At 40.0% G+C, this 14529-nt stretch overlaps 1 protein-coding gene across 2 annotated transcripts in view; it reads right to left on the bottom strand.

Moving 5' to 3' along the window:
• Positions 1–6284: 6284 nt before the first annotated feature.
• Positions 6285–14529, bottom strand: part of LOC136867213 (putative Ras-related protein Rab-33) — a 151543-nt gene continuing 143298 nt past the window's right edge. For both annotated transcript variants that reach the window (XM_067144347.2, XM_067144348.2), the window contains one exon: positions 6285–8070. In XM_067144347.2, the coding sequence (XP_067000448.1) occupies positions 7834–8070 (237 nt within the window). In that variant the 3' untranslated portion in view covers positions 6285–7833. The remainder of the gene's footprint in view (positions 8071–14529) is intronic.

Genomic DNA, 14529 nt, shown 5'->3' with positions numbered 1-14529 from the left:
GGCCGCACATAAGGGACTGCAGCTATCGAGCTCGGTTTAATATTACGATATATGTGATTTTCTTCCTTAGTAATGTCATTGCTTGCAGCCATTTTTTTATTACTACCTGTGAAGCCAGAGAGTATGCACTTCCTCTGATTGTGGAAGAATACTATTCTCTGCTAGATACTCTGATTCTCTGACCATTAGCTTCTGAATATACTCAACAGATGGCAGAACGTTCCTTACTTACATGGTGCTAAAAGAAAAACATCTACGTAAGTACAGATGGGAAAATATCAAGCCTCCTGTACGACCATTGAAAAGCGCAGGGACAAACTCTTGAAAAAGTGGGCAGTCTACTTACCGAACCAGTATTCAGCCACAGCCAATTGTAATTGCACTATCTCGCACAAGATCGTTTCAAACTGTTAAAATCCAGATACGGCAGACTGGCAGAAGCACAGATAATATTGTATAGAAAGAAGTATTACGAACTACATCACCGGTATTAAATGTTCATAAAACTATTGGAAAGGGCAGGCAAACCAATATGACTGCGACAGGCATATCAAGGCAAGTTATCTGACCTATATATAAGGAATGCTGCAGAGCAGCATCGGTCCACTATTTTTTATGTTAAATGAAATTGATGAAAATCCAACTTTTCTAAAGAGTGTGTGTTTTACTGATGAAGCAGTGTTTCACATAAATGATTGTGTGAAATCGTCACACTTGTGGATATGGGGATCGCAACAGCTAACAAAATCCATGAGTATGTTCGTGATTCTCCCAAACCCAATGTGTGGTGCGGGTTACTTCATGACCAAGTTATTGGACTTTTCTACTTCACTGAAAAAACTATTACAGGGCTAATTTACCTCGGCATGTTAAGATGGACATCAAAGATAGGGCAGATGACAATAGCAGATGTCACAAAGTAGAAGACGTACGTGAATAGAATGGAATGGAGGAGGCTCATTAACAGTACCTGGGGAACTGGAACTGTGAAATGATGATGATGATGATGATGAAGATGCTTGAACAGTTTGTATTCGCTCAAATTGAAGATATCGAACAACAGACTGGACAGTGTCCTTTTTATGCAAGATGGGGCTTCGCCTCACTATCTTCGTGAGGTATGCAATACACTTGACACACGCTTTCCAAACCGTTGGATTGGCAGAGAAGCCTCCATTTCCTGGCCTCCCAGAAGTCAAGACCTAACTCCTTCGGATTTTTTTTTTTCTGGGGGTACATAAAAAACATTGTTCATGTAGAAGAGTGAATTGCTGCCACCATCTCTACTGTTCTCCAGATATGATTCAATGCACGTGGCACGAAGTGGACTATAGATTAGATATCTGCAGAGCAACAAACAGAGCTCACATCGAAACTTACTAAGGTATGAAGAAAAACTTTTATCTTTTCCATGCATTTTAAGGCTAAAACCATTGCATTACCTTTAATAGTTATTTAAAATCTAGGCATTATTTTTTGATGACCCTGTATTTACATTAAGCATCCACATAAAACTAAAGCTGTCCATGTATTAGTCAGGGCTGACAAAGAATCATCTCTGCCTATAAACTTAGTAGCTGGTACCTTATTATGTGGGCCTAAAGTAGAAGCTAAATTACCTACTAGGCAGAAAAACATTTGCCTAAGAAAACCTCCATCACTTCTCTTTACAGAGACAGAAGTTGCACTCAAAGAGAATTAACCAGTCTTCAATTGTTTCTTCTCAGAATCTTATCTTTTAACAGTAAAAAACAGAAACAAATTAAAATCTCAAAAAATGTGATGAAGTACATCAATGCAGATTTATTTATTCTCTTAAAATAAGAGACTAAAAATAATATTAAATATCTGATAACTTATGAGAAATAACAGGAATAAGTGAAAATCATCCAAGTGACTCCCATATTTGTATTACAATTTATTTATAACAAAATATTTGGAAAAAATTCATATGCAATATTTTTTCACCCCCACAGAGTGAGCAATATTAATTAATAATTTTTGTACCTCCTATATATCGTGAAATACAGAGAATGAAACCAGCATAAATATCAAGCAAATGATATTGAAAAAATAAAGAAGGAAAATAATAAAGGAAACAAATACAAAGAATTTGTGGTACAAAGGTCAAGAAATAAAATAGGAATCTCAACAAGAAAGGATAGAGAAATTTCAACTAAGATTGTACAGGCATGTAGAACAAATGGAGGACTCAACAAAACCCAGAAGAACACATGAGATGGAAGCAGGTATTATAAGAGGCTGGGAGGAAGTCTGAGAAACAAATGGTTGAAGAGCGTGAAGAAGAGAGGAGAAAACTGGAATAGAGTGTTGATGGAGAGCTGGTTGAATAACAGAAAATGGTGGGGAGAGTTAATTTCCAGACAGATCTGGACAGTGGCTGGAAACGGTGCTAGTAGATGATGATGATGATAATGATGATGATTATTAGGGCTTGGATTTCTATGACATGTCATGTTTTTATCCTGGTCTCTTTTTAAAAACTTCAATGCAATTTTAGCATTTGTGACCAAAATAACATGGTTTTAGTCATATGAATTCATATTTTACTATATTTTATCACTAAGCCATATTTGACCACATAAATGGTATGAAAAGCATGTTTTTGGCCATATGATAATTGTTTTAGCCATTCTCCAAATATTCACATGTTTTGTGTTTATAATACCAAGTGTTTTTCTTTGTGCTTTATTTTGGATTTCCTTTACTTAGATTTATTTTATGGTTAAATGAAGTTTGAGCCAGCTGAGCAGCAGTCACTAGGTAGGCCATGGTCCTTTGGGGATGTTGTGCCATGGGGTTTGATTTAAATTAAGTTTGAGAATAATGGGTTTTGTGAGCAATAATTGGTTAAAATAGGAAGGACAAAAGAATGTTAGGAATATGGTCTAATTTATGGCTGGCTGGCATCATGTACACCCTCTTCTCCCCTCCTAAACATTCCCTCTTAAGTAGTTCCAACCATGTTTTCGACAGGTAGTAATTCTGAGCAGCCAGTGACTCATAACCATGAGATCACTAGTTGTAGCAAGGACAGTTAAATACATTTTCTGCCTATGCAGGAAAATTAATTCAGTATATTTTCTATTTGTTTAGCACTAGAACAGCAGAAGGGATCAAAATGACACCCGCCTTCAATTTTTCTTCAATAATGTGCCACACTCTTATATCTTTTCTCTTCAAATACCTTGACATTTCAAAGTTTTTTGTCCTGTTTATTGTGATGTATCGCACCGAGCAAAATATTCACATCTTCATACATTTTTGATATGCTATATCCTGGACAGTGGAAGGGGTCATTTTGACACCTGTAGAATTCCTTATTACAACACAGGGGTTTGCAATGCCAAACAACAGTAAGTACCTGGCCTAGATTATTAGTACTGTTGAGTTCTTACTGTCAGATGAATTTTTCAGTTAGCGGAATTATTGTATTCATCTCATCATTTAGAAAGTGGTCTTCTTGCAGACACGTGTTCTGATTGTCTTTCTACTGAAGAGATGTCTCATATGCTAGAAAATTCAGATGCTGAATCTGAAAGTGAACTATCTTAATTCAGATGATAATATTATCTAGAGACAAGTGAGACAAATGAGGATGATCATAATGAGACAGAGGATGAATTATCAGCAGGAAAAGTCAAAAGTGCTAATCTGCCTCCAAACTCGCCTCAAATGTCTTGATGTCAGTTAGGTATTTCATCAGAGAAGATGGCCGCTTGAGATGGAACCGAGTGGGAGGTCTTGGATTCATCTGGAAGGTTGTCCTGCAGTGAACATCCAGAAAGAGCGGGGAGTCCCACAACATATGCTTACTACCGAGTTGACGACTCTGTCACTAGTGCCTTTTGTCTCCTCTTTGATGAATCGATGTTTCATCTAATAATAAAACAACACACAGAATCAATCACTCAGAAAGAACTCAAGGAAATGGACTGGACCATGTCACTCGAAGAGTTGGGGGCTATAATTGCCATTTTGTATACCCGGGATGTTCTGTGTTCAAAAGGTGTATCTATGGATGATCTATGGTCACGTTTTTGTGGACAGCAATTCATGAAGGACACAATGTCAAGAGATAGATTTCGAGAGCTTCTCAGATTCATTCATTTCGATGAGAAATCAACTCAGGCAGAGTGCCTGCCAGCTAACAGGTTCACTCATGTCTCTGAAATCTGGTACAAATTTGTGAAAAATTGGCTTCACTGTTACCGCCTAAGTGAAAATATAACAGTCGATAAACAGTTACTTACCAGCAAAACCAGGTGCAAATTTACTCAGTTTATGACAAACAAGCCTCATTGAAGTTTAAAAACTTCATTTTGTTCCTATTTTACAAATAAGCCTGACAACTATGGGCTCAAATTCAGGATTGCTGCAGGTGCAGCCAAAAATACATCTGCAGTGCTTTTCCATACCTTGGTAAGGCTGACTTGTGTCCAGATAAGCAGCCAATGGGAAAGTATGTCGTGCTTTGCCTCATGCAGCTGTTCCTAAACCAAGGGAGAAACATGATGACAGACAGCTTCTTTACATCCCTTAACTTGCTGAGATGCTCCAAGATATTAAAAAAAAAAAAAAAAATTGTTGGAGGGAACAATCAACCCCATTCGTCATTAAATCCATATTTAGGTGAATAAGTCCATATCTGAATTATAGTCTACAACCATCTTGCAACTGACTGGGAACACACAGTGCACCTTTGCAGTGTACAAAGGGAAGAAGAACAAGAACATCCTTCTTCTTACCACACAGCACGCTCAAGTAACATTGAGCAGAGAATGAAAAAAGAAGCCAGAAACGGTAACTTTCTACGACGGCACGAATCATGAGGTAGATGTGGTTGATCAAATGTCTCAGAAATATGCCACCAAGAATGCATGGAGAAGGTGGCCAAGGCATATCTTTTACAACATCCTAGACCTAACAGTTATCAGTGCTTGGGTCATTTACAAGCAAGTGACAGGTAGCAAGATAAAGCGGACGAAGTTCATCCTCCATATGGCAAGTAGACTAACAAGACGGAACGAGCAAGGGCAACAACAAAAACAACAACATGAGGAGGTTGTAGGACTGTGTCCCTCTAAAAAGTAAAAGAAATTAGTCTGTTTAAAGGCAACAAATCTAGCAATACCTGCTGCAAGTGCCTCAAAGCAGTGTGCGAAAGAGGTGCATGAAAAGTAAAAGTTGTGTCTGCAAAATGTGTTTAGGTTGTTTTTAATTTTCTTAAAGTATTTCTGAAAATTTATAATTCTTGCAATATGGACAACTGACTAATAAAAAGCCTTCAATTAGTTAATTTTGTGAAAACTCCTTAAAGAAACAGAAACATGGTGCAATTGTTTGTGATTATTCATGTGTCCATCAGTTTATAAAAGGTCCATACACTAAATTCAGGTTTTTGTGTGTATCTTACTGAGTTCTAATTTGAACATTTACAAGCATTTCTTATGATGGGTCAAAATGACCCTTTACTGCTGTTCTAGGAATGAAAGATTCTCAGCCGTTCTACTGTCAAAGAGTGTACAAATATTAACTCAATTTCTTCTTCTTTTTTTTTTCTTCACAATGATGAATATAAAGTCTTTTCTAAGCAATTTTTCAACAGTATTTAATTGAATAATAAATAATAGTGTTATTTGCTTTACATCCCACTAACTATTTTTTTGTTTTTGTAAACGCCGAGGTGCCGTAATTTAGTCCAGCAGGAGGATTTTTACATGCCAGTAAATCTACCGACACAAGGCCAACGTATTTGAGAAGTAGTCGTCAAACAGCTGAGTGCACTAATGTAAATGCAGGCAGAAGTAGAAAGGGTAAGTGCTGATCCTTCAACATTAGCTTCTTCAACTTTTAAACCATCTAACATAATATTTTAACAAAAATATTTTCCTGTTACAGAGATATCAACAAACTTACTGTCGTAAAATTTGATGAAGTTACCACTTGCTTATCATCAAAACTTGACTGTCACCATTTGGCTGTGTTCTTGCTAACGTTTGTAGAATTGCTCTACACTGGTAAAGTCTACAAGCAAGTCGTGAATTTGAAAAATTGGACGTTAAATATTTGAAGTATGACAAATTTATAACCTATAATCAACAGTGTGCTTCATTTTGTTAATTTACAGACGAAAAGAATGTTAGTCATGCCTAAACTCAGCTGTTTTGAGAGTGCACTGAGATTTTATATCCATAAGGTACAACGTGTGGTAAAGCTCACGCCAATAGTAACAAAAAGATTTTAATGTGTATTCCAACAAATAATTTTAAGATATTCAACAACTGTAACAGATTGTAAATGTATTTATACATGACTAACTTGTGACATTGTATTTCAAATATTAGAACAAGATTTTAAAGTTTTCAAACACTACAAATAGTTATATTGTTTTAATAAGACGAAGTAATATATAATGTTTTATATTCAAAAGAATTTTAATAGTTATTATGATTAAGTCTGTTAGCAGTAAACAATAAGTGCAAGTTATAGAATAATGTTACCGGTTTTAACCTTGTTAAAAATGTGTATAGCTGACGATGTTCAAAATTTGAACGAAACATGTCCTATGTTTTTAATAATTTAGCAATAAAATAAGGATGAGATCCTAATTTTATAATTGTTTTTAAAGTATTGAATAGGTGGAAATCAAAGTTTTATTGTTCTCCTTTAACTGACTTTCAATACGGAAAAATGAGGATAGTATCCTGCAATGTATTTGAGAACCACCAGACTGAACCACGATCGAACCTGCCAAGTTAGGGTCAGAAGGCCAGCGCCTCAACTGTCTGAGCCACTCAGCCTGACAAATATTTGTTTTAACTGCATTGTGTTTCCAAGACTTTCAATCATATTTTCTTTCTTTCTTTGGGCGTAAGTGTAAGCATATTCCCAGAGATTTTAGGTCATAGAAATCAGAGCCCTAAAGATGATGATTAAGTTGAGAAAAAGGGAGGGGGACTACTTTTCTAAAGAAATTTAAAGTTAAATTAATCTCTTTGAGAAAAATTACTAAAATATTTCAATATCATGAGATATGTGATAACAATAACATTTCAAACAACCACAGCTTAAGGCAACCATGCAACAAAAAAGAACAATTACAAAATCAAAGAGTAATAAATCTATATCCTGTTGTTGCCGTTATTTATACAAGTCAACAAGGCAACAAAATTAACATACATAATATGTAAATGAGCATAAAAGAACTATTTAAACTGTATGCAATAGAAACAATTAACAAGAGTACTAGCACAATATACAAAGAAGGTATTCATTGTATTGGAGTTAAGTCTACACAGTACAATATTGGATAACGAAGTAGTATCCAAAAAAACCCATTTTTTCAAGAATAAAAAATACCAACAAAAATATCTTGTATCCATATGATATATGCACATATCAATTGCAAGTGAACACAGAAACAGAGTAAGCATCTTTATAATGCCCTCTCCACTTTTCACAACTTTCCACCAACCAGAAAACAATATCAGAGAAAGAGGCAAGTGACATTTTTGAATTCCATGGGAGGGTAATGCAGGCACAAATAAACTAACCCTAAAATAACCCACACCAAAATGTCGTCGTTGCCGGGACAAAACCTCCTATGTGATAATATTTTTGGGGATATATTGACCCGCAGCACACACATTATGAAGAGCGAGAATGCCTTGACTATATCCACACAATATTGCACCTTAGAAGACAGAACCTTATCGGCCGAAATTCTAAGCCAAAATATTTCACATAGGAGGTTTTGTCCCAGCAGCGACGATATATTAATTACAAAAGTAATTAAAAAGGATGGACCATTTAGCACCAACAACTCCTCAGTTCATCAGCAGCTCCCAGACCACTAGCAGAAGTAGATTCCCGTGTAATAGAAATTACATCTGCTCGATGAAGTCCTTCATTAGAATTTGAGCCTTGAGTTTGAAAGGTAGGTGCTGGCATCATTGGCCTATGATTTTTCAATTTGTGAGCCAGGGTCAGAAAAATTGCTTCCACATTGTCACATTCAGACTCATCTCTAGCTGAAGTTTCAAATAACTGTAAAAGAAAGTATATGATTTGTAAATTCCCCATAATGGTAGAAATGATAATCTTCTGGGTTTTCTCTGACATGGAAAATGTCCAAAAGATTATCATGCCTAAGAAAAGCTCACAGGACAAAAAATTAGTCACCCTAGTGTGCATGCACAAATGGATTGTTAAGAATGTACAGATGGCACAGCAAACGGTTTCAGTGTTCAACCACACATGCATTGCCTCTACATGGCAATAGTGATCAGTGAGACTTTGATGTTTGAAGCGGACAGTATGTCAACATGGGTAGATGTAAGGATGTGACAGCGCAGCAAAAAGGGGCAATTGTGTTTGGCTGTGCCCAAGGCCCTACAGTATGTGTGAAGTTGCTGGATTTGTTGGTGTTTCGCAGCAGACTGTTCAACATGTCTACAAGCAGTGGTGTACTGCATGTGGCCACAAAAATTGTGGTCGGTAAAAGATCCTGACTGAGAGGGACCGGAGATACTTTTCATGGCTAGTGAATCAAATCACTTCCAAACCTGATAGGAATTGCTGAAGTCAGTGAATGAAGGTCCATCCCAGAGAACATTGCTGTTGTATGTCCGGCGCTCCCTTTCTCGCTCCGTCAGCCAGCTGCACGCGCGCCTGTGTATCATTCTGCTAGCTTCGACGCGCAGCCCTCAGTGCGCGTGCCTGACCATCGAGTGTACTATAAATAGGAGCTCCCTGCCTGCTCAATGGCCCACTTGCCCCGGTGTCCAGCTCCAGAATACACCCTACGTCGAGCACGGAGGCTACTCCTCTTGAAAATGTGCTTCGACCAGGTGGACTGAATTTCTGGCAGTACGAGGTTTCACCTCTGGTCACCGCTCCCTTACCTGTTTCCGCTGCCCATGTTCCGTAATTCCTTTACAAGCCATTGTCATTCCCTAATTTATGCAAGCTCCCTTAGTTTCGCTAAGTGGAATTTCTTCAATCAATTGAACTTGCTTTTTAGGAATTCAGGCACTTCAACAAACAAGGACTCTCAAAGACATTTATGTTAGTGTGCCAGATAGTTTTCGACTATCAACGTGTCAATTCACAAAGACTATCTTTTCAAGATAGAAGTGTATATAAAGACTGCAACCTGTACATATTGTATAAAGACAGACTGTTCTCAAGATTCAATATTACTTTTTGCTTCAAAATAAATTTCAGTTATTTGTGTAAATATCATAAAGTGAAGCAATAAAAGTTGTGTTTTGTAAACTTCAACCTTGGTTACAACACAACTCTATGGCGACGAGGTAAAAAAAGCAACAACCTACAATTCTTCGACACCAGTTGCCAACTCTATGGCGACGAGGTAAAACAGCAACAACCTACAATTCTTCGACCCCAGTTGCCAACTCTATAGTAACGAGGTAAACACGACACTACAATTCAACAGGCCCAGTTGTCAACTCTACGGCGAAGTGCTAAACAACAACGACACTCCAACCAGTTCTGACACACAGCTTACCTTACTCTTTCTTGCACGCATCTCGCAATGGCTACTGCGGAACAACTCGCTACGGTCTTCCAAGCCTTACAGCAGCAACAACAACAGTTTATGCAACAACAACAGGCAGCATTACTTCAGGCTATTCAAGCTATTTCTGTCTCTACACAGCCATCAGCTATTCCTCCGTTCTCTGCTTTTGATCCGGCTAAGGAAGAATGGTCAGTTTATTTAGCCCGTTTACAACAGCATTTCATCTGCCATTCTGTCACAGATGACCAACGCCGCCGCGCACTATTTCTTAGTTCGGTTGGCAATGCTACGTGTGAATTACTACGTAAATTAAGTCCGGAAGAACACTTATCTGAGGTACCTTTCACGCAGCTCTTGGCCCGTCTCACGGAACACTATGCCAAAGCTCCTCACATAGTGGCTGCTCGCTATAAATTTTTTCAGTGCAGAAAGCAACCCCATCAGACACATACTGAATGGATAACTGAATTGCGTGGTCTAGCTAAACCCTGCCAGTTCATCTGCTCCAAGGACGGTTGTGGTTCATCCTACACTGATTCTCTCATTCGGGACATGATAATTTTACATACTCCTGAAGACAAAATACGTTTTGACGCTGTCAAGCAGAGTAACCCTTCTTTAGAAGACGTCCAGCGTATTGCTACGGTTTATGAGCTTACTACCAAGACTGCCGCAGCCATAGCTTCTCCACACGAAGTTGCACAAGTCTCGCCTCAGGCCCGCAAGTCCTCTGCTACAGTGAACCGTACGGATAAGGCGCTCTCCACCAAGCATTCTCGCCAGGTTCCCTCTCGTAATGCTACACGGAAGCCCAATTCTAAAAGCACCTCGAAACTCCTGCCTTCCTGCCGAGGTTGTTTCAAGCATCATGAACGTCGTGACTGTCGTTTTTTCAAAGCTACTTGTGAACGATGTAATAAACTTGGACACATTAAAACTGTCTGTCAAAGTTCGCTCCGCCCTGCTAAGACTACTGCAGCACGCCGGAAGCATATACAGCCCCGCCAAGACATGGAAGTTGATCAGATCAATCTTATTCTTCCCACAAAGGATTCTCACAAAATCATCATTCCTCTCTCATTCTCTGATCGATCTGTCGATTTTCAATTAGACACTGGATCACCGGTCTCTATTATTAACCTGACTACCTACCACGACTTAGGTTCACCTTCATGCTCTCCAGCTGACATCCAGCTCGTGACATTTAACAAGAAGAAAATTGACATCAAAGGTCAAATCAAGCTTCAGGCTAGTTATAAAGGAATTCAGAAGGCCATTCCTCTTCTCGTAGTTAACAACTACACTGCATCAAACATTATGGGCATGGATCTATTTAACTTATTTGGTTTCCAGATACATGACAACATTAACGTCGTATCTACATTGCATCCTACTTCTGACGTTACCGCTCTCCTAGCGCAGTTTCCTGAAGTCTTCGACTCTCAGCTCGGAACAGCCAAAGACTATACAGCTCACATACAGCTGAAATCAGGAGCTAAGCCTCGCTTCCTCAAAGCTCGTCCAGTACCCCTAGCACTTCAAGACCAGGTCACGAAAGAATTAGAAAGATGGATACAAACTGGAATTGTTGTACCAGTTACTTCTAGTCAATGGGCTACTCCACTCGTGATAATCAAGAAACCTGATGGTAATGTTCGACTTTGTGGCGATTTTCGATCTACAGTCAATGCACAACTCGACACAGATATCTTTCCTATTCCACGTCCAGAAGACTTATTCCGTCGTCTCTCTGGTGGACAATTCTTCTCTCGAGTTGATCTTAAAGAAGCATATCTCCAGCTACTTTTAGACGAAGAATCTAAGAAATTTCTCACACTCAACACTCCTCTCGGACTGCTCCAGCTCCAGCGGCTCCCATTCGGTGTTTCATCCTCAGCGGCTATTTTTCAGCGCTATTTGGCTCAACTCACCGCCTCCATTCCCGGTTGTGCTAACTACCTGGATGATATTATTGTTACTGGAAAAGATCATCAGGAACATCTAACCAATCTACGCCTCCTTCTCCAGAAATTGAAAGACAATGGACTACGAGCAAATCTCGCTAAATGTACCTTCTTTCAGCCTCAAGTTCACTACCTAGGACATATACTTGATAAGAATGGAATTCGTCCTAGTACACAGAATGTCTCAGCGATAGTAAACATGCCAGCACCTCAAAACCTCAAGCAGCTTCAGTCCTTCATAGGCAAAGCGAACTATTATAATAAGTTCATTCCACGCTTCGCTACAGTGGCAGCTCCATTAAACGCTCTACGTAAAAAAGGTGTTAAGTTTCAGTGGACTCCGCAATGCCAACAGGCATGGAAAACAATTAACAACGCCTTAATTCAAGCTATACAACTCACTCATTTTCAGCCCGACAAGATCATCACGCTAGCTACTGACGCTTCAGACTACGGTGTCGGTGCCGTTCTCTCCCAGAAGGATCGTCATGGACAAGAACGCCCCATCGCCTTCGCTTCGAAAACACTTAATGATCATCAACGTCGATACTCACAGATAGAGAAAGAAGCTTTAGCCATCATCTTTGGTATTCGCCGTTTCAATGAATATCTCTATGGCAACCATTTCCTGATCATTACCGATCATAAGCCTCTCGTACACTTATTCCATCCTGGTAATAAGATCCCAGAGAATTCCCTCAGAAAGCTTCAAAGATGGTCCATGTTCCTTTCTGATTATTCCTATCAGATAGTATATCGAGCCACATCCCAGCATTGTAATGCTGATGCCCTCTCCCGCTTACCCGTTGGTCCTGATACTGCCTTCGATTCTCAAGAATCTGAATGTCTTCAGTTGGACATAGAACTTGAAGATACTGTATCCAGTTTTCCTATTGATGCTACCTGCATAGCTAAAGCTACGGATAAGGACAGTACACTTGCTACTGTACGTACTTACATCCGCAACGGTTGGCCTCTTCAGAGCACACTTCCTGCCCACCTGGCTCCTTATCATCGTATGCAGCATCGTCTCACGACTCGTGCCGGAGTTGTATTACTAGAAGCAGGCACCATCTTCCGAGTGGTTATCCCACTTAGCCTACGGAAACAAGTTCTCGAATTATTACACCAAAGCCATTGGGGTATCTCCAGAACAAAGCAACTCGCCCGTCAACACTGCTACTGGCCCGGTATTGATGCCGCCATCGAAAAGCTAATACGTCATTGTGAGCAATGTCAAACGAATCAGAACGCCCCGTCTTCTGATCTTGCTTCATGGCCTCCTGCTACTACTCCATGGGAACGAGTTCACATCGATTTCGCAGGTCCTTTCCTCAATTCCATGTGGTTAATAGTCATCGATTCACTGTCAAACTTTCCATATGTCGTGGATATGCATTCGACTACTACAACCGAAGCTACCATTCGTGCTCTCCAGAAAATCTTTACTACAGAAGGTTTACCGCAAGTACTCATTTCGGACAACGGACCTCAATTTACAGCTACTGCTTTCCAGAACTTTTGTACACATAATGGCATTCGCCATATCCTAGCACCACCTTTTCACCCTCAATCTAATGGTGAAGCTGAACGCTTCGTACAAACATTTAAAAGAAGTATGAAGAAAGCTGTCTCTTCAGGCTTAACTAAAGACCAAGCCTTGCTCCAACTCTTAAACAACTACAGAACTCTACCCGGCGCTGATAATATCACTCCTGCACAGAAGCTCCATGGACGACCTCACAGAACTTTACTTTCTCTGTTACAGCCTCTTCCGACCCAGCATAAGACCTCATCAACGAAGTTCTCCCTCAACGACAAGGTCTACACCAGGACATTCAAATCCAACCCACTCTGGATACCTGGAGTCATCTGCAGATCTTTGGGTCATCGTCTATACGAGATACAAACTACGGAGAAACGTATCTGCCGCCATCAAGATCAGATACGTCTGCGCTACCGCCCCTGTCCAGATATTGATGCTATTGCTAAACCAGATAAATCTATTGCTGAACGAGCCTTAGATCATTTAATAACAATGGGTTCCTTTCAGGACGAGACAGCGCCACTCCGCCCAGTTCCAGCTCCGGACAATACAACAGAGAAATCAGCAGCTCCGCCCCAGCATCGCAGTCGCCGCCAGCGCCGCCGCCGTTTCACGCCGTACCGGCGTATTTAGGAGGGGAGGGTGTTGTATGTCCGGCGCTCCCTTTCTCGCTCCGTCAGCCAGCTGCACGCGCGCCTGTGTATCATTCTGCTAGCTTCGACGCGCAGCCCTCAGTGCGCGTGCCTGACCATCGAGTGTACTATAAATAGGAGCTCCCTGCCTGCTCAATGGCCCACTTGCCCCGGTGTCCAGCTCCAGAATACACCCTACGTCGAGCACGGAGGCTACTCCTCTTGAAAATGTGCTTCGACCAGGTGGACTGAATTTCTGGCAGTACGAGGTTTCACCTCTGGTCACCGCTCCCTTACCTGTTTCCGCTGCCCATGTTCCGTAATTCCTTTACAAGCCATTGTCATTCCCTAATTTATGCAAGCTCCCTTAGTTTCGCTAAGTGGAATTTCTTCAATCAATTGAACTTGCTTTTTAGGAATTCAGGCACTTCAACAAACAAGGACTCTCAAAGACATTTATGTTAGTGTGCCAGATAGTTTTCGACTATCAACGTGTCAATTCACAAAGACTATCTTTTCAAGATAGAAGTGTATATAAAGACTGCAACCTGTACATATTGTATAAAGACAGACTGTTCTCAAGATTCAATATTACTTTTTGCTTCAAAATAAATTTCAGTTATTTGTGTAAATATCATAAAGTGAAGCAATAAAAGTTGTGTTTTGTAAACTTCAACCTTGGTTACAACAATTGCAATGGGAGCACTTGGAGTCTGTCACCCCACAAGAGGCCTTTGCTCACAGAGGCTCACAAAGCTGCGCGTCTTCAATCTTCAAACGTAGACAGTAGCTGACTGGCGGAACATAATGTGGCCCGATGAA

This window comes from Anabrus simplex, chromosome 3 (assembly GCF_040414725.1).
Source record: "Anabrus simplex isolate iqAnaSimp1 chromosome 3, ASM4041472v1, whole genome shotgun sequence".
NCBI classification, from domain to species: Eukaryota; Metazoa; Arthropoda; class Insecta; order Orthoptera; family Tettigoniidae; genus Anabrus; species Anabrus simplex.
This window is presented reverse-complemented; position numbering and strand designations above follow the sequence as displayed.